The following is a 21,728-nucleotide window of genomic DNA, read 5'->3' as shown; positions in this document are numbered from 1 at the left end:
AAGGTCTATTCAATTTCTTCAAACCATGTTTTGTGCCTTTTAAAGGTTAACTTCTGTATTTCTGCTGTATTCTGCTCTATCTTGAATAATCAAGAGGTTTTGTATACATTAATAATATAACAGAGATGTGGAGGAAGGTGGAGGGACTATCTTTGTTGTTTAGAAATAGCCATAAGCCATGAAAGCAGTACTACTAAAGATTTAGTGAAGAAAAAAGGCAGAAAAATTTAAACGAATTTAACTGAATTTGTAATTTGTTCCTCAAGCTTATTAGCCCCTGGAGAGCCAAAGACAGAACAGTTTAAATTAATGAAATTTGTTGCCTCTCTGTAATCCTTGTGTGACCTAAAACATCAAACCAAGCCCTGTTTAAAATGCCTTTCTAATTATCTCACTATTCAGAAATGTTTTGAATCGTTAAAAAGTTCAGGGCAAGTAGCTTAGAAATAAAAAATTCACATGGGATTGCAGGGATTGCTGGACATTTATCTTTATCTTTAATATTAAAAGTAAATACTGGAAACACCAGTAACAGACAGAGTCTGCAAGATGGAATTTGGAAGTTTACGTTGCCTTGTTTAGATCACCAAAGCAGACAGCAGAATAGGTTCACAGACATTTTTTAAATATAGCCCAGGTATGCCTCCATGCTGTCTGTGCCCTCTGAGCAAGAAAACACAAGTACATGACTTTTCAATTTTTTTAATGTTGTTTATGCTGCCAAAGCTGAGATCTGGAAGCATAAGAGGGATGACTAGACACACAGAGACAGAGTGAGAGGATACAGTATTCTGCATCATCACGCTGTTCTGGATACAAGATTAAAAGTTTTTCACAACATGAATTGTCCCAGAGCCCAAGACTGGAGCTTAGAGTTTCTTCTCTAAATGACAGTGATTGGAAAGTATTAGTAGAACATGCAATTTCTTATTAATTTATTTGGTTGATGCTTTTATTCAAAGCAACAGCACATTAGTAGCCATTTATGCAGCTCGGCAATGAACCAATATCCCCTATCTCTATTCTTCTCATGAGGCAGCTGCTGAAAATGCAGTTCTTCCACTGGGTAAAGTAGGGAGTGATAACAGAAGAGGTCATTCTTCAGCCTACAGCAAATTGCATAAACATGACTTCTGCTTTACTGTTTCAACATACTGTAGTACGTTAATGTGCCTACAACTTATAAAGTGGGTCTACCCATTGCATCAGCCAAAAGATTATATACTGGTGCTACTGCCCAGATGCAAAATGAGAAAAAAATAATAATAATTCCCAGCTTTAATGTATAGCTTTTTTCATCCTAAAGGATCCCAAAACACTTCACCACCACAGACCAGATATGAAAAGCCAGCAGCACCACTACATTGCAGGTCCGGCAGAGAAGTGATCAACCGTTCCATGAGTTGAATTATGGGTGAAATCTCAGTTAACCAGTTTGTGCAAGCCCAGGATGTACATTAGCCAGGACATTGAAACATACCTTTCCATAATAAAGTTTGAAAGCGCAGGACCAAAAGAGCAGCGGCAATTATTTTCTAGTTTTAACATTCCAAGCAGACATGGCTGACCTGCGGAGTTTCTCCGTGAGTTTCTCCAGCTCCTCCTGGGCCCGCCGCAGCTCGGTCTCTAGGTACTGCCGCGTGGAGTCGAACTCTGTCTCCAGCAGCTCCAGCTTGTGGGTCGTGTAGGTTAGGCGCTTCCGCAGATCCTCCTTCTGCTCCTGCAGGGAACTGCACCACCAACCAACAAGACAAAGTCAGGAAACGAGTGGTCTCTGCTGCACTGAGAGCCAGGGGCTATACGCACTACACCCAGAACGACTGCCTGAGTGGCTGTATCCTTGAAGAAATGGATGAATGAGCAATCCTGCAAGGGTTTTTATAATGATTCTCAATTTCAATGGCAACTCTACTTGATCATACCAAGTGCTGATAACAGTATGAGAGGGCCCGCTCAATTCAAAATGTCAGCTTTTTTGAAAATGACACAGAATGAATTCGTCACATAACAGAATCAGTATAACATTTATTGAATTGAGTGACATTCAATGAAAGAGTATGAGAAACGCTGAAACTAGTGTGACATGCAATGAAATTAATAGCACATAATGACATAAAAATCATAAGGAACTGAATACTGAAAGGAATATTACATACCGTACACTGAATGGTATATATTAGCTTTATGTATGAGCATATCAGATTTTCTCTGGCCTCCGACATCTCCTAAAGGTCAGATGCAAAACTCCTAACTCCTTCAAGAATGAAGATGTCACGACCGCCAACCTGCCCAGACCAGCCCCCAAGAGAGCTAAACAGTGCCAGCAGCGGGGCGATAATTACAAGCGCCGCCGCACATGTTAACTCAGCACCAGGCGCCCTACCGTGCAACCGGCTGCAGTATTTTAGTCATTCAAACCTGCTTCTTGTTGCTTGGTATTGAGTCTACTCTTTGAGAGCTCTACCTGGCGTTTATTCTGTTACTCGCACTCTTCAGGATTCTGTACTTCCCTTTTGCCTCTCGACTTTGGACCATGCCTCCCGTTTCTCGTTTCTCCTTTTGACCACGAACTCGCCTGGCGTACCGTATTGTTCGCCTGCCTCGACACCTACCTACTCCTGCATCTGCACAGGAACTCTTAATTTTGAAAATCCTTACAGAAGATAGTGTTGGGGTTACTGAGGAATACACATTACCTGTAGATACTGTTGAAAAATGTCCCTGCTATAACCTATACTATCTCGGGAAGGGGAAATGGTTTTGTTTGTCCCCCAGTCATCACTTATTTCAGGCATAGCTTATCATTTAATTATGAAACTCAAACAGCCGTAACTTATGAGGAGTTTTCCTGGAGTTTTCCCAACCAAGAGGCTGAAAGTGAAAAACGTGATTTTCTCTGCTCACAATCACAATCACAATTATGACTGCTCCCTTGATGGGCTTCACAAAACATTACTGTAAACCACTCTGTGAACAAAGCTGAAATTACATTTACTCTGCATGTATTCAAAGATTCTACCTACCAAGCCACATAAAAGCAAGCTATCATTTCAATAACCTCACAATTTGAAGTGAAATGCAAGTAGGCATTCATTTAGATACTTTTCAGCATTTGACATTTACTCTGTAGTATTTAGGATTATTCACATAGTATTGGTACATGTATTAACAGTAAGCAGCATGGCTAATGTTTCATTGAAGTACATTGGTATTTTCATTAATGTATGATATTGTTAAATTCTCATTTGTAGTGGTGACAAATGGAACGCAAAGAACACAATGTTAGAACACATTTTAAAATTGTACTGTATTCAGTTATACTTTTATCAGCACTATTATTTTTTCTAACAAGGCTGTGCAAATGCTGTATGTTTTTGTCAGCAAGTACAGAAATCCATTATGTATGTCAGGAAAATATATTTTTTTTTCCAGGAGAAGCACTGAACTATTTTATTTAACAGACATGTAGATAATGTAGCACCCTGATGGGACACCAGGCAGACAAGCATTGGGGCTGGTGATGTCAGCACCAGGAGAGCATACTGGGAGAGATGGGAACTTTTCTGGGATAGTTGGGAATTATCATGGACATTGTTAACTTCTTAGACTCGGGGGGAAGGACAGGGGTTTGTGTACATGTTATGTGAGTGTACATGTGTGGCTGTCCCATGTTTCCTCATCCTGGTCTGTGGTCTGAGGTTGCCACCCTAAACCCCCACCCCTTCACATTATATTTCTTCTTACTGGCTGAAGGATAGCAAAATTATGTCATTCTGATCAATAATTGGGCTGTTCTATACCCACTCTTGCATATTTATGGCCCATCTTTCAATATATTAATTTTGATGACTTGGCCATCAATGTGATCACCAAGGGGTCTGCTGTGAAAGTCCTTAGATATTAGCATATGTGGCCACTGTCAGAAGTGTACTATTAGAACATCTGCAATACCTGCTTTACACCAGGATGCAGATACTGGACAAGTATATAACTAGTAATAGGTTTATTCCATGCTGAAAAAAATAAGAGAGAAAACACAACGTTTCGGCCGTGGAGCCTTCTTCAGGTGTGAGGGTGAAGAAGGCTCACACCTGAAGAAGGCTCCACGGCCGAAACGTTGTGTTTTCTCTCTTCTTTTTTTCAGCATGGAATAAACCTATTACTTGTTCCTTTGCAGCCTACGCATGCTGACGCAGCTACCCACCTGAAGTATATAACTATTCATGCATCTCTGGGCCCTAGGTGCCACAGGTCATTCTATTTAAGTTCACAAATGTTACAGTACGTAGGGCTCAAACCTGGCATGTAGGGCACCCATAACATTCTGTAACTGAAAAATTCCCATCTTGCAAGAAAGTTGTTCTTACACAAAAAGTATGAAGACTGCATGAAATCTAGGGAAAATTTAGGAAGGCCAGATTGAGCTTGTGTGAAGCTGAATTTAGCCAAAATGAAGAATTTCACAATCTTATGCTTAGGAACAGCACCTTGACATCATTAATAATATACCTACTACTAATAATAATAATTTACAAAGCAGATACAGTAGGTCCTTAGTTTAATGTTACACCTCCTGCAGTGTGTCCAATCACCACTTTGCCAATGGTTTAGAAATTCAGGTCCATAGAGAAAAGTTCTCCTTCTGGTGCACCAACACCATGATTTTCCTTAGAGGTGTCCCACCAAGGTACTAGTCAGACCCCGCCTTGCTTATCTTCTGGACATGTGATCAGATGAGGTGATAAGGTGGTAATAGTGCTGTCAAATTATTCACACATATGCCTGGGGACCATGTCTTTAATGATAAAGTTACATAATACATCGTTATATATGCTGTATATTAACCATAGGTTATTCTGCCAGTTGCACTTTTATTTATTCTGCAAGGACACAGTACACTAGTAAATGTATAATTACGCTGTATTTTTTATTTTTCTATGGTGGTGATGTGACTTTAAAGGATGTGTAACCAAGTTTTACATTATGTGCAGATGCAAAATTTTAGCTTGGGATACAAACAAGTGAAGGAATTTGAAATTTTTAGTCATATGTTTTTAACGGAATTCATTAATAGAGCCTCTGTAGAAATGCTTAATGAACCAGTGTATGAAACCCACACACACTTGCAATCAGTTGAAAGAAATCAGTTTAAAAAAATGGCACCTAAATCAGGAGAGGTATTGGGAAATGTACTATGGCTAATTGATTGTGCATAATTCATAGCATTTTTCTTTTCAAATTGCCAAGAAAGGAATGCCATACGTATACCTTGTTTACTGCGTGTACAATAAAATTATGGTTTCATCACAGGAATAGAAGATGTGATTTAATGACTTTATTTTGTATCTGGATTTAATCAGATAATCCCACTTGGTTCTGATCCTTATTCTTCAATTAAGTTTATCCAGACTAAGAATGGAAATAATGACTTTTCAAGTAACAAGTAGAGGCAAATATTTGTGGAAGTGGAGGCTGCCTTTTTCAAAAAGCTATCCACAAGCTATCGGAAGTCAAATGGATTTTTGCTTTTGGAATTGACCAAAATTTGGTTGTGCCTAGTTTTGTTGAAGGTTTGATGTGAATAGGCTTGGATCATCCAGATGTTCATTTATCCTCCCTCTATTTAGCCTTAGTCTACTCAGTGTTTCTTGGCTTAATGAAGCACACTATTTAATTCTAGTTATAAAATTAATTGATAGCTTTAAAAAAATAATGAGAAATGTATTTTGGGGAAAAATGTTTATCACCTTTTTAAACACACTAGTGCTATATTAAAAAAAAAAACATGATAACGATGATTCCTAATAGCACAAAGAGATGACATTGTGATGTTCAAACATTCCTTTTTTTCAGCCATGGAAAGAAATCTTTAAAGCCACAAATGACTACTGTAGCCATAAATGTTCAATGTGTGGGTTATGAACATTTTGACTTTTTATGAAGTTGCGCCAGTTAGCTCCCCTTGAGCTAATCATGTAATCTGCTATGTCAACATTTTCAACACCCATATTTCCTATTACTCATAATGGTCCAAACCTCAATACCCCTTGCTTAAAGAATTGCAGTGCTGTTGCTGCAAGATTGTTTGTAGAAGTCTTGACATAAATCACATTTCTGCTGAAGCCATCTATTCAGCCATGAAACACAAATCTCCAAGATATGAGCTTGAAGTTATTGCCAATATTCCTGAAAGGAGAAAACATCGATAGCAGTTATGATATAAGCAGCTTATTACTGTATATTCAACATTCTGTTAATAACATTATTTTGCAAGAATACTATAGATTAGAGTAGTGCCATTCTTGAAAGTGTGTTAAGCTTGAACTTCAAAGAACAGGAACGATTGCATTTTCTCTTGAGTCTTTGAAGTTATGGACTGTCCAGCCTGTTCCAAAAGGGCTAGAATGGGTTTTCATTCCAACTCAACTCGTTAACTAAAAAGCTAAATCAGACAATTGCTGGCTTACCTTCACCAGTTCACCTGTATCTTCCAGCTCTTCAGCTGCTACTGCTGCAAAAAAATCTTGCAAAACGGCTGACAGCTGTGCTCTCCGTGACCAGTATCGGACACCTCTATAAAGCACATACTGTTTGTTGTAACACAATATTTGTACAGTATATTAAGATTGGGTACCTGAAATGGCAACATTTGTACTTTGTCCTTTTACATCTTTCACACTGCAGGAGGCGTTCAGCCCAGTTGCCTGTCCTGTTTGGACACTACAGTGTTACGGCTGCAGCTGGCCTCAGTTAGCCCCTCATTATCCAATTTCCCTTACACACCCCTTCCTTCACTATATAAACCCTCAGTTCACCCTGTAACATTGCTTGGTATTAGGATCTCCATCGCCTCCTGAGCTCACCTCGCCCTTTCTTCCTAAAAAACCTTTTCTACTTCGTCTGGACTCCTTCAACGTCGACTCTTTGGTTTTGGATTTCCCACTGTTGTCTCGCCCCTTTCGGCTTTGTTTGCCTCTCTTTGTGCCCATTACCTGGACTTGACCCTGCCTGGAATAACCGAGCACTCTACCTCATCACCCGCCTTGGATACCTCAGCTTCTGGACCTCGCCTGGAGTCCTGCCCAGGGTTCAAAAGTAACACCGTTCTTACATACGGTAATTCTTAATATGAGCTACAAGAACCAAATAGCCTCCTCTCATTTGCACCCATTCTCAGTGTTCTTATCTTTAACAGACTCAGTCTTTAAGTTCAATTTTATTTTTAGTTGAATACTGCTTTGCTTAGAGAGTCCTAAATTATTTTTAGAACTAATCAACGACCGCAGTTTTTGGAGTAGTATAGGTTGGGCCAAGAATCCCAACAGTGACAAGGCTGCCACACCTAGGGACACATGCATCCATTCAGAATGGAAGCACGCATCTAAGGAATAATTAGACAAATTCACACTGTGGGATAAAACAGTCCACAAAGATGTGTGCTGTTCTGTCATTCAGTCAGTTGGTTAATGCTTATTGACCTTCATAATAAAGGATTCAAGTAAGCCAACCCTATGTTGATATTTTTTATTCTAGTGTTTTTTTGGAACAGGTTTCGTGGTGAAACCTTCTTCAGGTGAAGAAGGCTCCACAGCTGAAACATTGTGTTTCTTCTCTTTTCCTTTTAGCAGGGAATAAACCATTGCCTGTTCCTTTGCAGCCTGCACATGCTGATGTCGCTACCTTCTCAAACTTTATCCGATATACAATTCTCTACATTTACAACTAAGTCAACAATTTGAAATTTGCTATGAACATTGAATCCATAATTAAGACAACATTGTTGTTTTTCCTGGTCGAATAGAGAGGTCAAACAATCCATAAATGTCACCATACTACAATCCTCACTGTCCAAGAAAGAAGAAAAAAAGTGATATGAAGAGACACAGCTGTAAGGTGCTGTTACTGGGCATTTTATTTGGTTGTAGAACACTACCTACTACTGTATATGTGTAATGGCCCTTTGTTGTTGAGCTGTCCTAACTGTATGATCCAGAATTTGCTGTGTCCTTCTTATTCTTTATTTATGTACCACACACCAAATGCCTGGTGGGTTAGGCTTTCTTGAACATCTGATCTTGAATTAGGTATCTACAACACCTAAGATCAGAAGAAAAGTTACAAAAAGAGGCCATTTGGCTCATGTAGGCAATTTAGTAGTTAGTAGCCAATTAATCTGAAGATCTCATCCAGCCATTTCATGAAGGAAGCCAGGGCACCAGTCTCAACCACATGGCTGGGTAGTTATTCCAGACCCTCTGAACTTAACATCTTCATCACAGATGTCAGCACTTTTTTGAAGATTATAAGATTATCTTTAAGTTTAAGTCTTTTAAATTAATTGAGTTGAAACACCTATGTTAGGAAGTTGCTATTTGGAATGTTAATGCTCTGGCAAATGCTGTATCCTTTCTCCAGAAACAATGAACCAAAGCAAAAGTTTTGGCAGAAGTGTGTGAAAATCTTATCAGACACACAGACCATAGTCATAAAGTGTTTCCTTTCTTTTTTCACCTCCAAATCAAGTCAAAACGTTACCAAATGTGTTTACTAGAGATTGTAAAGTTTTACTAGTTTACTAGAAAAAGTTTACTAGAGATACTAAAGTTTTTTTTGCAAGGGAACAAAAACAGGTCTTGAAATAAGCAATCTTATGTGTTAAAAAAATCTATGCTTAGGAGTATAAGTATTATTAGGAATAATGTTACACCTGTATTTTACAATGTACTGTACATCTTTCAGAGTTATGATGGTTCTTAAAAGCAAGAATGTTGCAATGAACTGTGCCAATGTTGAAACTGTGAATGTTAATTAGCTCTAAATATTTAAAAAATTCTCTTAACTAAAATAATCTAAAAAGACTTATAAATTAAATATAAACAAGACAAAATAAATGGACACAGACAGCTGTTTCATCCTAATATAGCGCAAGGGTGACATAGTTTGCTTTGACCAAATTAATATTCACATTCACTACACTTTTTTTGCTTGTTTTGTGGTTACTTCTTTTTCATAATTTCTTTTTTTCATATAATAAACCAATGGAAGAAAAACTAACTTTGGCCTGCCAACATCACAATTTTAAAAAAAGTCAGAAAAGCCAGTTGTCAGAGAACAGGTAAAACTGTTGATCCTGGTCTGGAGATCTAATTTAAGTGGCCTTAAAATGTTCTAAAAATGTTCTAAAAACATGAATATCAAAAGAAAACACAACTCCTTCCCCCCCTAGTACAGCAAAGGTTTTGTATAAGGGTATATTCATGAAAGTCTTCTTGACCGTTATCAGATACATGCGTAAAACTGTCTTTATTCTTTATCTAGCTGGAGGAACCGATTCCAAACCAGAAAATTTGTGTCCATTACAGGGTTGCGGGGAGCCAGAGCCTATCCTGGCAAGCAACAGGCGCAAGGCAGGGTGCACCCTGTCCATCACAGGGCGCACACAGACACAAACACGCACACCCTTATGCCAAAGACAGTTTTCCCAGAAGCCAATTAATCTACCAGTATGTATCTGGGCTGTGAGAGGAAACCGGAGCACCTGGAGGAAACCCACACAAACACAGGGAGAACAAACAAACATCACGCATATACTGTAGCACCCCAGTAATAAAACCCAAGGCTCCAGTGCTACAAGGCAGCAACACTAACTACTGTGCCAACATACTGCCCCCATTTGATCCATTTAAGGTTTTACATTACATTTCAGTACATACTATTTAATTATGTCATATATGAGAGCCATTCATTTTGGCTTCAGGATGTGGTATCAAATTAGCACATTGCATATTCGTTTTCACAAGAGATGCACCCGATTCTTTTCAGATTTATTTTGTAATACAACGTATGATAATCATTTAATTGTATGCCATATCAGTTTCAGTATATGCAATATTAATTTTGTCAGACAATGATTAATTCTATGTCATATTCAGAAAGCTGGCATTTTGAATTGAACTGCAAATGCAAAAGTGTAGAACAATAACACCACCTCAGTACAATCAAATACTAATCCTGTGCTAAAATCTAAAGCTCTGTGTTTGAAAGCTATATAAAAAACAACAAGTAGCACATAGCACAGATGTACTGTGTAGATACAGATCTATGCACTTAACCCAAAATCACTGGACTGTCAGTGACAAGAGACAAAACCTTTAGTGCCCATTGTTGAAAAATAGCCCGATTACACCAGCCTAAGGGTCGATGAAGACAGCATGTTCTATGAGAAGCATAGCCAATACTAAGAAAGCTCAGACAGAGCAGAAAGATACAATGAAGGCAACATCCTGATGTGAGCACCAATTCTGTTACTGTATATGTAAGGACGGTGTAAGTGTGTGGTGGTGGTGGAAGGGGGGATTGAAAACTCTTAAAAACCCAGGAGAGTAATCATAATAAGTACAGCACAATTTTGCAAGCACAGGAACTGCACAATACAGCAAAGTACAGCAACGTAGATGTAAGCTTCTTGCTGTGACAGAACAAAATCGGAAACAGATTAATAGTTATTTTGTACTTTAAATTTAGGGCCTATAAAATTGATACATTGATAAATACCCTTTTTCCTTTTAAAAACCTTGATTATAACTGTATTATGAGTTTGGATTAGTGTAACAAATTAAGAATCACTCCCAGAATTCCCTATAACACACCATTGATACAATTACACATACTGCATACCATAAAATAACATTGATTTCAAATATCATGATAGACCAACACATTGATCACATGGAAATGTAATAAAACTACATTAATTATTTATCAACTACATTAAATAACTATTTCGTTACTGCCAGGAGTTGAATATTGTACATGGTATTTTCCATGCTGGTAAAATCCATTTATTATCATCAGTTTCTTTCCAGAACCATTTTTGTTGTATGCAAATGTGGGAAATGGGGCATTTTGACAGGATTGTAACTACCATACCAATAAAGCCTTTTCATAGCCAGAATAAGACAGAACAAGACAATAACAGTCTTTACCACCATGATAAAACAGACTTTTTATGGTCCCTGATATATTGGTTTCTTTCTAAAATTTTAAAGCTTGTTAAATTAATCACCCAGTGCACTTATGTATATGAAACAAACCAAAAAGTAGTGACAGACCAGGTTTGGACCTGCCCTCTTGCAATTAAACGGACACCTCAGCCTGACAATTTAATCTCAGTGATTTATTGTAGGAGGTGAAATACAAAATTGGGTCTAGGTGCTTTTCCTAAGTCCCAGCTGTAATGAAAAACAAAAAGCCCACTCTTTTGCTTCACAATTCTTCAGCAATCCATTATTTTCACTTCAATGAACTCAGCATTTTCCAAAAGCATGTTGTGACTGAGTGTAAGTCTTTTTGAGCTGCTTTTTGGAAATATCTTTCTTTTACATCAAACAAAAGCCCCTACTTTGCAGAATAATAATGTATGAATGCCAGTGAAGTACAAATATTACTAAAATGGAAACACAGAACACGTTATACCACTGGTATCTGCAGAAGCACTAAAAGTGACATATGATACATTTTATTAATTAATTAGTAACAATTGTCATACCTTTAGCATAAACAAATCCACCGGAGGATTGCAGGCAGTCTAAAAGTCCAGAATGCTCTGAGCAAACTGTGCTCTGTTCTGTAACATTAGGAGCCAGGAGTGGACTGCACAGAGCTGAGAGTTCAGGTCTCCAGCTGACTGTTATTACTAGATTTCAAGTTTGCATTCTAAAGCTGAAAAGGGTCAATGGTCCAGGGCTCACACTGAGACAAAAGTATCACTGCCTGAAACCCAAGGGGGATTGTTGTTGTTGCCAGCACTGCCATATTGTAAATGTGTAGCATAGTTAATCTCTCTTCATTTCCAACAGCAGGTGTGCAATTATTTTCATCACTGTTTTACAAACCACCATCCCGTGTCCTTAGATTAATATCATTTCCATGAGGCAATTTGTAAGGGAAAGGCACTATAATGATATCCGTGTGCCTTGCAAAATACCACTCAAGTGATTTATAGCAGCCCTTTGCACGTGCTCAGTGTAGGTCTATCATACCGCTGTCTACTCTCATCATTAACACAGCTCTTTACATAGCAGGCATCAGTGGCACAAAATGTGAATTACAAAAGAAGAGCGGAGAGGCATACATTCTGATTACACCACTTTTTTTCCCCTGGCTGTCAAGGTTTTGTTTCAGATTTTCAGTGGACCTTAATTGGATGGGGAAGCTATCCTAGTTATTGAAGTCGAGAAGGTTTTCATGTACAGCTGGAGTCTCCAGGGTTACTGCTGAGGATAGGGTTCAAGTAATAGTAGGTTCTGTGACAAGATTAATAAACTGTGAAGAAAAGGAAGAACTCTCCCAGACTGTCACTATGGCTCTGTACACTAATTGGTAAAATTATAAATCTCCCATCAACAATTATTACTGTTCCAATGCTAGGACTGTTTTAGTAAACATGCCTAGTACATGTTTCTGAAATCACATTCCACAATGCTGTACCTGAAACCTTTGATAAGAAAGCATATTTTTTCTTACACTCATTCACATTTAATGGGTCGTTTCAAATGATCACCAGGAAACAATTCAAGGATGAGCAATTTAAAGACCAGTGCTTTGTATTAAAAAATGTGTGGTTATTTAGATTTTTTAAACATTTTAATTACTAAACATAATTTTTTTCATAATCCAGGAATCTAAAAAGATGCTAATTCATCAATGCCACAACCATTACATTTAAAAGTCTCAGCCGAGCAGTTCAGTGCTCTGGAAACCTTTTTTTAAGCATGAGTACTTGGCTCGTAATAGATTTGAAACTAATTAGGAATTCACTAAATATTTTAGAGTGCTCTCAATAAATGCTCCTGAGAATCAATCAGCCCTGAAAAGTGTTGTATAGAAAGTAAAAAGCACACTTCAATGCGCTTGCAGGTCCTAGAACACTATAAAACACTGCATCTTTCACAAACCTTTACTGCAATCGACATTGTGAAATTATCGAACAATTAGTTGTACTTACATTTTCCTACCACAAATTAAAGAAAGACTCTAACATCATGCACTGTATGAATGCAGCATCAGTGTTAGCATTCATGTGTCCACAAAAGAATGCTTTCATGGAAACTGTTTATAGTGCAAGGAGGATCTAGGTTTAGTCTTGTCCTAGAAATGGATCTATGGATCAGAGGGCTGCAGTATATGGTACCAGCATCAGTGAGATTGTTCCTTTATAGTCCAGACATTGAGAGCTTGAATGTGGGCTATATTATCAGCGAAGTGTGACCATGCTATACTGCTCAGGCTAGGTCTGGTCAATTGCAACCAGTGTTTTGAGCTGAGCAGGTTATTTGCAGTTTTGCCACATACCGTGTAGCAGCAGCCACTCTGTCTGGCATGCCTCTGAGATCGAGGTGCTCTCACTGAGAGTCATTATGTTCTTCCCTCCAATCAACGCCAACTCTCCTTCAGATGCTTTTGGACTTTTAGTGTAAAAAATCGGTTTGTAACTCTGAGAAAAGGAGGAATGAGAACGCAGGCCTCATCTCCGCTATGCTGATGCTGTTGCTGACAATTGCCAATTTCAAACTGGGGTGGTGGGAAAGGAAAAAAGGTGGCAATTCCCAATTTTCCAAAACCAAAAGATCCCGATTGTGTTATGTTCTAATATCACATCGATCTTCACACCAGATGGTTTCGTAACTCTTCTCACATCTTCAAGTTTCTCTGTCATTCTGTTTAAGAGATTTTCCAGACAGCTTAACTGAGCTATTTTGTCAAGCTGTTAACACAACCCAGCCAATGCTTCATAAATGAGCCAAGCAAAAATGGTGCTGTATACAACTGAATGCAAAGCATGTAAAAAAAATGTCTTATTCCTCTTTTCACACAACAGATGAGCCATCAAACTGTTACTATTTAGAAACTTGAAATACTAAGGAGTTATATATATGCCGAAGATTTAATTTAGCAAAACCATAATAAGGCAAACCTCTGTTTTATTGTACATGCACAATATCTTGTGACATTTGCTTAATTAATTTACACATTTTCCTAAACACAGATAAATCCGGCTATAGTGTGGAACATCTAAAAGCAATGCTAAACAAGGACTTATGTTCATACCAATTTTATGTCACTCTTCTTAAGACAAGGAAATCAGTGCTGTAAAAAGTAACAACAGGAATTTTAGAAATTCCAACAGACAAATATTCCTGCAGGGAAATACCACTCAACATTTACATCTGACTTCAGTTTTATAAGTCATTCATCAAGACAAAACAATCGGTCTGCACTGACAAAATCTGTAGAATGATAATGACTTTTGATTGATGGCATGGTAAAAAAGTGATAGTCACAGGGAAATAAACCCCACCAAATAAGTGAAATTCCAATTTTTCTAAATAAAAAATATGAAGTCTGACAAAGTACAGAACAAGGTTCTATGCTAATGGAGAACTCTAGAATTCATTGTGATTGAGAGTGTGCACTAATGAGACACAGTGTATGAGAGTGCCTGTTGTTGTGCTATGCACAGGTTTGTGTGAGTGGTCTATGCATGAATCTGAAACACTGAGCGATTTTATGTTGGTCAACATAAATGTGGGGCAGCTGGAGAGAAGGGGAGAGAAGAAATAATCTGATGTACAGAAATGGAAGTGTCTGGAGGCTGTGATGGATTTTGGCTCAGGACACTTACCCTGAAGCGATCCAATAGCACAGTGTCTCACACAATCAGTCCTGGTTGCATTCACTTAAATCCAATTCAGAAGTGAAAAGTCCAAGATAATTAGGGATTAAGTGACCTTTTTTCTTTGTACAGAACAGAAGTAGGCAATGGAGTAAAACATATTACTCATTTAGCAGGAGCAGTATTATTGCTCTATCTGTAATATTATGTTTCGTGTCTAAGAAGGTCTGAAGCCTCAGTAGACCTGCCTGTGTGGTTTACACTTTGTTTTGACAAGAAATAATTTAAATCTAAATTCAAATGTCTCCTAGTTGAGAAAAATTAAATTATGAATGCAAGGTCAACCAAGCTCCTTTACTTTCTTTTACAGTGATTAGACTATAATGAGTATTGGATTTACACTTTACAAGGACGCTTTCTGGTAGTCCTGACAAATGCTTAAGATTAAGCATAAATAAGATAAATATTTTCATTTTTCTGGTCGAAATAAATATCTGCATAATAAATTCCATACAGAATTTATTTCCAAAAAGATGGATACCTAAATATTCAAAGGGAATTTTTAAGCATTCCAACGTTCATCACCACTACATTAGACACTGGTTTCTATTCTTTTTAAGTTCAAAGCAAAATTGTTTGCTTTGCCGGATTTACAGATGTATTCAAGCAGAATGGAATTCTAGCAGTGGTGCTGCAGGACAATTTGAAAACTAGACCCCATGGGCATAATGAATTTCAACTATGATGGTAGCATATTTCATGCATTAATAAAATAGAATTAAGTGTATTTTCAAACTCCGCTTCCTTTTTTCTGTCTTTTACCCTTTTTCATTTTTTAGAAAGGAAATCTGATTTCCTTCACCACTGCAGTCCACATGCGAGCGAAGAGTAATCAATCAGCATTCTGCATTCAGCAGATAATACCTGTCCTACTTCTTGCCTACTTCCTAACCTTGAAGGGAACAATTCCAGCTTGGTCTTTAAGGCAAACTGTAGAAACAGAATTGCCCTTGTGAGAGGTCCTTGGTCAATTCACATGGCTATGATCTTAATGATCATCTCGTCAGTGACACTGTATTGCATGAGGGACACAAGTAAGATGAAGTTCTGATCAGGTCTGATCTGATTATTCTCAAGACAGTTGGGCTCATTTTAAAACAAATGCTTCTGGGTATTTCTAAACCAAAGTTACACAGACATTCTTGAAAGAAAATGTTTTCCATAAATATGAAAAGGGTTCAAGGTCCATTTTTTTTTTTTGCTTTTGCTCAATGGAAACTGTGAGTTACTGAAACGATGAAATGTGTGAACGGATGTCTCCAGATGTCATTTGCTTCTGTAATTTTATGTTGTGTTTGGAAAACCGTGGACCAAAATGAGGCTTGTGGAAGATGGAATTCTGAGATTGCTCTTACCTTTTTTTCTGATGCTTACAACCATTTCTGGAGTTTTTTAGTGCCGTTTTCCCAATATATATTTTTTTCATGTTTCTCTTTTTTCTCTCAGTTTCATGTGTGTGTACTTTCCAGACAGCCAGCTGAAGTCAGACCTCTGCTCTAAATTCCGCCCCTTCCCTTCCTTTTGCTAAGGGATTATGTTTTCCCTGTGGATTCAGGGAGAAGCTGTCTACCTGGTGTGTTGATCCTGCCAACAGAGTAGAAAAACAGGTTTCCGGTCACCAAAATAAATCCCGTCCACGTGTATTATTATTCCATTTCTATCACTTTGTATTATTTTGATCAATGTCAACACTTCCTTTTTCTTCTATATAGCTTTAAAGATATACATTAAGAAAAACAAAGAAAACGAAGATCTTCAACAACACTGTAAAGGAATGTAAAAAACGAAGGATAGTGTTAAAACATCTTCCATTCCAGCATGCACAAAGAATACTCCAAAATACCTTTACCGCAAAACCCACAAACTTGTACTACTTTTCCATAGGTTGTAGATTAGGTTCTAATCCAGTTCTCTGTTTGCATTTGTACACTTTTAGATTCACCAGCAGATTTTAGCTGCACGCACTAGCAGCAGCAATAGGAAGATCTCAGATGAAAGATTAGATCTTCAGCATCTTTTAGTTTTCGTTCATTCTAGTGCATGTTTCTGTTAAACTATATTGCTTTGTTCTCCTTCGCAGTTTACTTCAAAAACATATATAAGTCATTTATGAGTAAGATGAAGTAATACGTTAAATTTGCAATTCATGATGCATTTGGTGCTAATATGCTAACCATAAGAAACTAATGCATGCCTTATCACATAAACCAAGAATAAAGAGCATGTTTTATTGTTTTTTTATTTGTTTTTATTGTACATTGCCTTGGAAAAATACAGCATTAATTATAGAATAGAATGGAACCAGGACACTTCTTGAAGTACCTAAGGAAAGTTGAAAAAGGTTAATGCAGTTTAGATGTACTGCTATTAGTGCCTTAACACTACACAGCTGGATGTAGACTGAAGATCAAGACAAACTATTCTACTTCGTACCTATAATCACTTTCCAAAAAATATTTTCTCTAATTAAAAGTTTTTCAGCTATAATGTGATCTATTTGGATATTCTTCATAATTAGGATGTATTAAATCTATTTTATCAAGATGAATTGTGAATGGCCTCATGTCTAGAAGGTTAATCCATCTTAAAGATGGTATAATTATAATTCCAATGCTAAGTGGAGCTGTCTGTTGAATATCACGAGTATGAGAGAGGGGCTGTTATCCAACACCACAGTCTTAGCAGCAAACTGCAGGCTATTCAGTAAAGCTCTGCAATGATGAAATCACCTGGGTAGCTATTTCAGAAATATAGATCTGCCTCATAATCTTCCACTAAACTGACACAAATAAAGTGTTGATTCATTGCTCTCCTTCTCAGCTGACATTAAAGATTAATGGTTGTGTAGGACCTGAAAGATATTGAACTTTAACATCCCTGCAGTCTTTCCAAAAGGTTATTTAGGCTAGTGTAAATGGAAGTCTGTTGGGTAAATGTAGATGTCATTAAAGGGAAGTGCGGAACCAAAGTGAATTATATCCTGAAAGTCCTACACCCTTGCAAAAAAGAAACACCGCTGCCTATATTCTAACTTGGTCACCCTGAGTTTACACATAAAAGTTCCTCAAGGAGTTAATATCTATGCACATCTACCTTATGAATACATAGGAAAAGAAAGCCAATCAAGAAGACAAAGGCAAGTTTTTGAAGTAGCAGTATATGCCTTTGTGACCATCAACATTATGCCGGCCACTGATTTAAACATTGCCAGAATAATGTCAGACTCTTCTACTGTCACCTCTTAAAACTTTATATAAATCATATAATTTGTCTTTGAGGTTGTGGAACACACTGAATTTCAGCAAGGCAGATGTCTTGTAATAAAGAGTAGGACTCCCTCTGAATTTTCAGTTACGGTGATGATGCGACATACAGTATTGTACATGCTACTTAATATAAATGGAATTATATACAACGGAATAAATAAAATGTGAGATAATGAAAATCTGCTTCTGTGCAACCTATAGTTCTTGATATTGTGGATCACAAAAGGATTAGTTTGTTTCATCCATTACAGTTATTTATACATAAGAAACATATCATGCAAAGAAAAGCAATTTAATTGAAACCTGTCTTTTAACCTAGAAATGTTTTTTTATTTATTTAATATTTTTTAGATATAATGGTTTATGAGGTAGAAAATGGATAATTAAGAATATGTGAATGTAAAATAATATCAGAACTCCTTAATTCATTTTATTAATTAAATACTCCAAATATATCTTATGTTTTTGTGTAGTACATTTATCAGGTCACCTTCATCTTTTATTAAGACTAATGAAGCTCTAATTACAAGTCTTAAATATGTGAAAATTCAGACCAGTCTAAGAGCCTCAAACTTTTTCTTTGCACCCAGCAGGTATTGTCATTGTTACTCTATCACCTATGGATTCTCTTTACACACGCTGCCTGGCCATATAAACAGTGAGCCTATCGAACGTTCTTCATAGAAAATCCAACCTCAAAAGAGTAACTCTTAGCAATACCAATACTCAACACTGCACTGAAAAATGAAATGAAATGCATATTCCAGTTACATGCAAAAAGATTGATATAGTTATCCGAGCCAGCTCAGACGTATGAAGGATCGGTTTAGATCAACTGATCTGTTAGGGTCACTCAAGGATTCATTTTACAAAAACGTTCTGTGAATCCTGCACCAAACTGGTACCTAAAAGTTCTCAATATTGCTTAGCACATTGCTTTTTTTTACCAATGACGAGACTGGCATCATGGCAAAAACACACACAACAAGGACCTAAAGTGTAAATGGAGCAACTTGCATGTTTTCCACAGAAAGATGGATTTGCTGGTTCCTTGCCTTGCCAAGAGACATGACTCACTGCTAAACTGATTACTCTAAACATTGACAGCTTTTCCTAGCTATGTACAGTTAATCATGCATGCTGTTACCTTCTCTGCTCTCCCCCACATTTAGCAGGTGTTCTTTTCCTATGTTCCAAGAAGGAATACTAGACATCCCCCAAGTAAACAGTCCAAACTGTTGTGGGGCTAGACACTAATGATATTTCTGACAACACATAGTGGTTTTGACTAAAAATAACGAATCCAACAAGAAAAAGCTAGACGCACTGGGGAAACATTCTGATTGTCTCAGTTGAAAGAGATGGACAAAGCCCCTTCCACTCTTCAACATGGTCAGACTGATGTGATGCAGGCAGATTAAGACAGATGGAGAGAAGAAAAAATAATTTTCAAGCAGCACTGCAGCCTAAGCCAACAAAACAAACCTAATGGTGATAATCACAATTCTTGGAAATCAGCTATAATCACTGTGCATTTTAACTCATTTTCAACAGTACTTGTGTGACATTGCTTTAGAAAGGACTTTGTTTAGATACTGTATATACATTAGGCATGTGCCCTGCTTTCCCTATACCAAGTTCTTTATGGCCAGTACTTAATGTTAAATTGCAACTAAGCAGCAACAAAGCAAGAAACAGGTGTAATGGGGAACTGCACAAACCTTTTCACAGTCCATTGTGATAATCCTCTTCTTACAGGATATGAATCAGCTCACATACAGCCCTTGATTTTATCCTATAGCTCTGTGAATCTCCTCTCCTATACAATGCACTGAGCAGATTAACACAGAGGGAATCCCAAATCTCAAGCCTTGACTTTGCATGAAAGGCAAACCTCAGCCCCTGGTGATTCACACTGATGGAAACACACACAACAGCCAAATGGAAATGGAAAACTGAGAAACAAGCAATTCTGATGGAAGGAATCCCAGAGGATCTTCTCTTGCCCTTTTTTTTTATAGAAACATGGATGTCTTCCTTGACTACGAAACCAGCATCTGTTTTTTAGCCTCAAAGCTTTCAGGTTAAAGATGCTTTTAATGCGTGTCAATCCCATGAATCACAGAGGAATAATTAAATACAGTTCTGACATGCTAATCTGAATGAGGTACATTACAGCCAACCAGCAGATGAATCCCCAACATATTGCCATTCACCCATTTCTAGCCCGTTTTTAGTAAGCTTGTACTAGTGAGAGTTGTGAGAATATAGGTTTATCAAGACATTTCTGAAAAATGGTATGTCATAGTATAGTACAATACTTTCATTTTCTCAGCGGTTACCTTCTAGTTAGAATGGAAAAAGGTGTTGTTACTACCAGTGTATTAATATATCTTAACTGGAAGAGCAGAAACACAATAAGCTCAATACCTTCAAATACATTGTGATTGAAACATTCTTCTGTCTTAGTGCAAATACTAAGCAGTTACAGTGCAGTTAAAGTATCTGTAATATAAATTCTTTCCAAATATACATTTCCCACATCAAATTCTTAACAAATAAAAATGGCAATCATAGGCTGCATCCTTTAAATATGTCAAAGGAACAAACAAATTGTCCCTAATATCCTCATACAAAAGTCCATAAAATTACTGTTTAAAGAGCAGTAAACAGTGTAACTTCTGTGAGATGCCTATATCTACGTAATCAAGTCCTGCCAATAGTATGTGCAATACTGGGTGTTCTCTGGGTGTTGGTTGGCGTGGATGAACTGAGGCTGTCAGCCTTTTGCAGTTACAACCCTTTTATCTTCTATTACCAATGTACTAAACAAAACCAAAGGTAAGAGTGCACTGCACACATCAGCCAGCAGTGTCTTATCTACAAGAAACAGAGGAGCCAGGTGTTGGTGCTTGAGTGACGGAGGAGAAGGTGAGGACTAAAGGTTTCCCTGGCTCCTACAGTGCAGATGGAGAAGCTCCTCTCTGCTCAGCTTAATGCCTCACCTGGCAGCCTGCTAAGAAGAAGTAGGGCAAAAGTCCAGATCTTGCAAAAGGCTGACAATACATGTTCTCACAGCATGCTTACGGAAAGGACAAACACACCAAACTGCTTTTGCGGAGTTGAGCCTAGACTGCTGTATCTAGACTAGCCATTCTTTAGTTATGAATAAAAGCTTTGTAATCTTCTAAACAACTTTTGGAATATTGGAAAACTGTACACAGTCCTTATTGCATGACCAGTCTAGGAATAAAACAAACAGATGGTTCAATGTCTTACCTTACTTTGTTTATTCATTGTTTTTTTTTTAGGGGGATATTCTTCTTCTTTAATTTCAACGCAATAGTGTTTCTGTTCCACTTTGGTGGACAAACTATTGAAATATAAAAAGTTCATGGCATTTCAAATAACCACAGTAGATGTGCCTTCGCCATAGCGTGAATCACAATTTACTGAATAACAGAGACCCTCACCTTCTACTTACAGCCCCCTTACATTCCAGTAATGGCAGCTCTTGTATTTTAAGTTAAACCCATTTTCCTCTCTCTGCACAGAACATATACTGGATTTCTAAAAGGATCAGTACTAGGACAACTGCTATTATTAATTTATATCCGTGATCTAGATTATGGCATAGTTAGTATTATAATGAAGTTGGAAGACAATACCAAAATGGAAGATTAGCAAACACTTTAGAAGGAGGAAATAAAATATTTTAGATAAACTTC

At 37.5% G+C, this 21,728-nt stretch overlaps 1 protein-coding gene across 2 annotated transcripts in view; it reads right to left on the bottom strand.

Moving 5' to 3' along the window:
- The window catches only part of begain (brain enriched guanylate kinase associated), a 63,322-nt gene that overhangs the window by 30,043 nt on the left and 11,551 nt on the right, over positions 1 to 21,728 (bottom strand). The window contains exons 1-2 of one of the 2 annotated variants that reach the window (XM_088925474.1): positions 16,090 to 16,248; positions 1,569 to 1,730 (exon numbers count right to left, since the gene is read on the bottom strand). In XM_088925474.1, coding sequence (XP_088781600.1) covers positions 1,569 to 1,730; positions 16,090 to 16,160 — 233 coding nt within the window. In that variant the 5' untranslated portion in view covers positions 16,161 to 16,248. Of the gene's footprint in view, positions 1 to 1,568; positions 1,731 to 16,089; positions 16,249 to 21,728 lie in introns of those variants that run through there. The other variant, XM_088925475.1, reaches the window with a different exon arrangement.

The sequence above is a fragment of the Atractosteus spatula genome, chromosome 9 (assembly GCF_055471065.1).
Source record: "Atractosteus spatula isolate fAtrSpa1 chromosome 9, fAtrSpa1.hap1, whole genome shotgun sequence".
Lineage (NCBI taxonomy): Eukaryota > Metazoa > Chordata > Actinopteri > Semionotiformes > Lepisosteidae > Atractosteus > Atractosteus spatula.
This window is presented reverse-complemented; position numbering and strand designations above follow the sequence as displayed.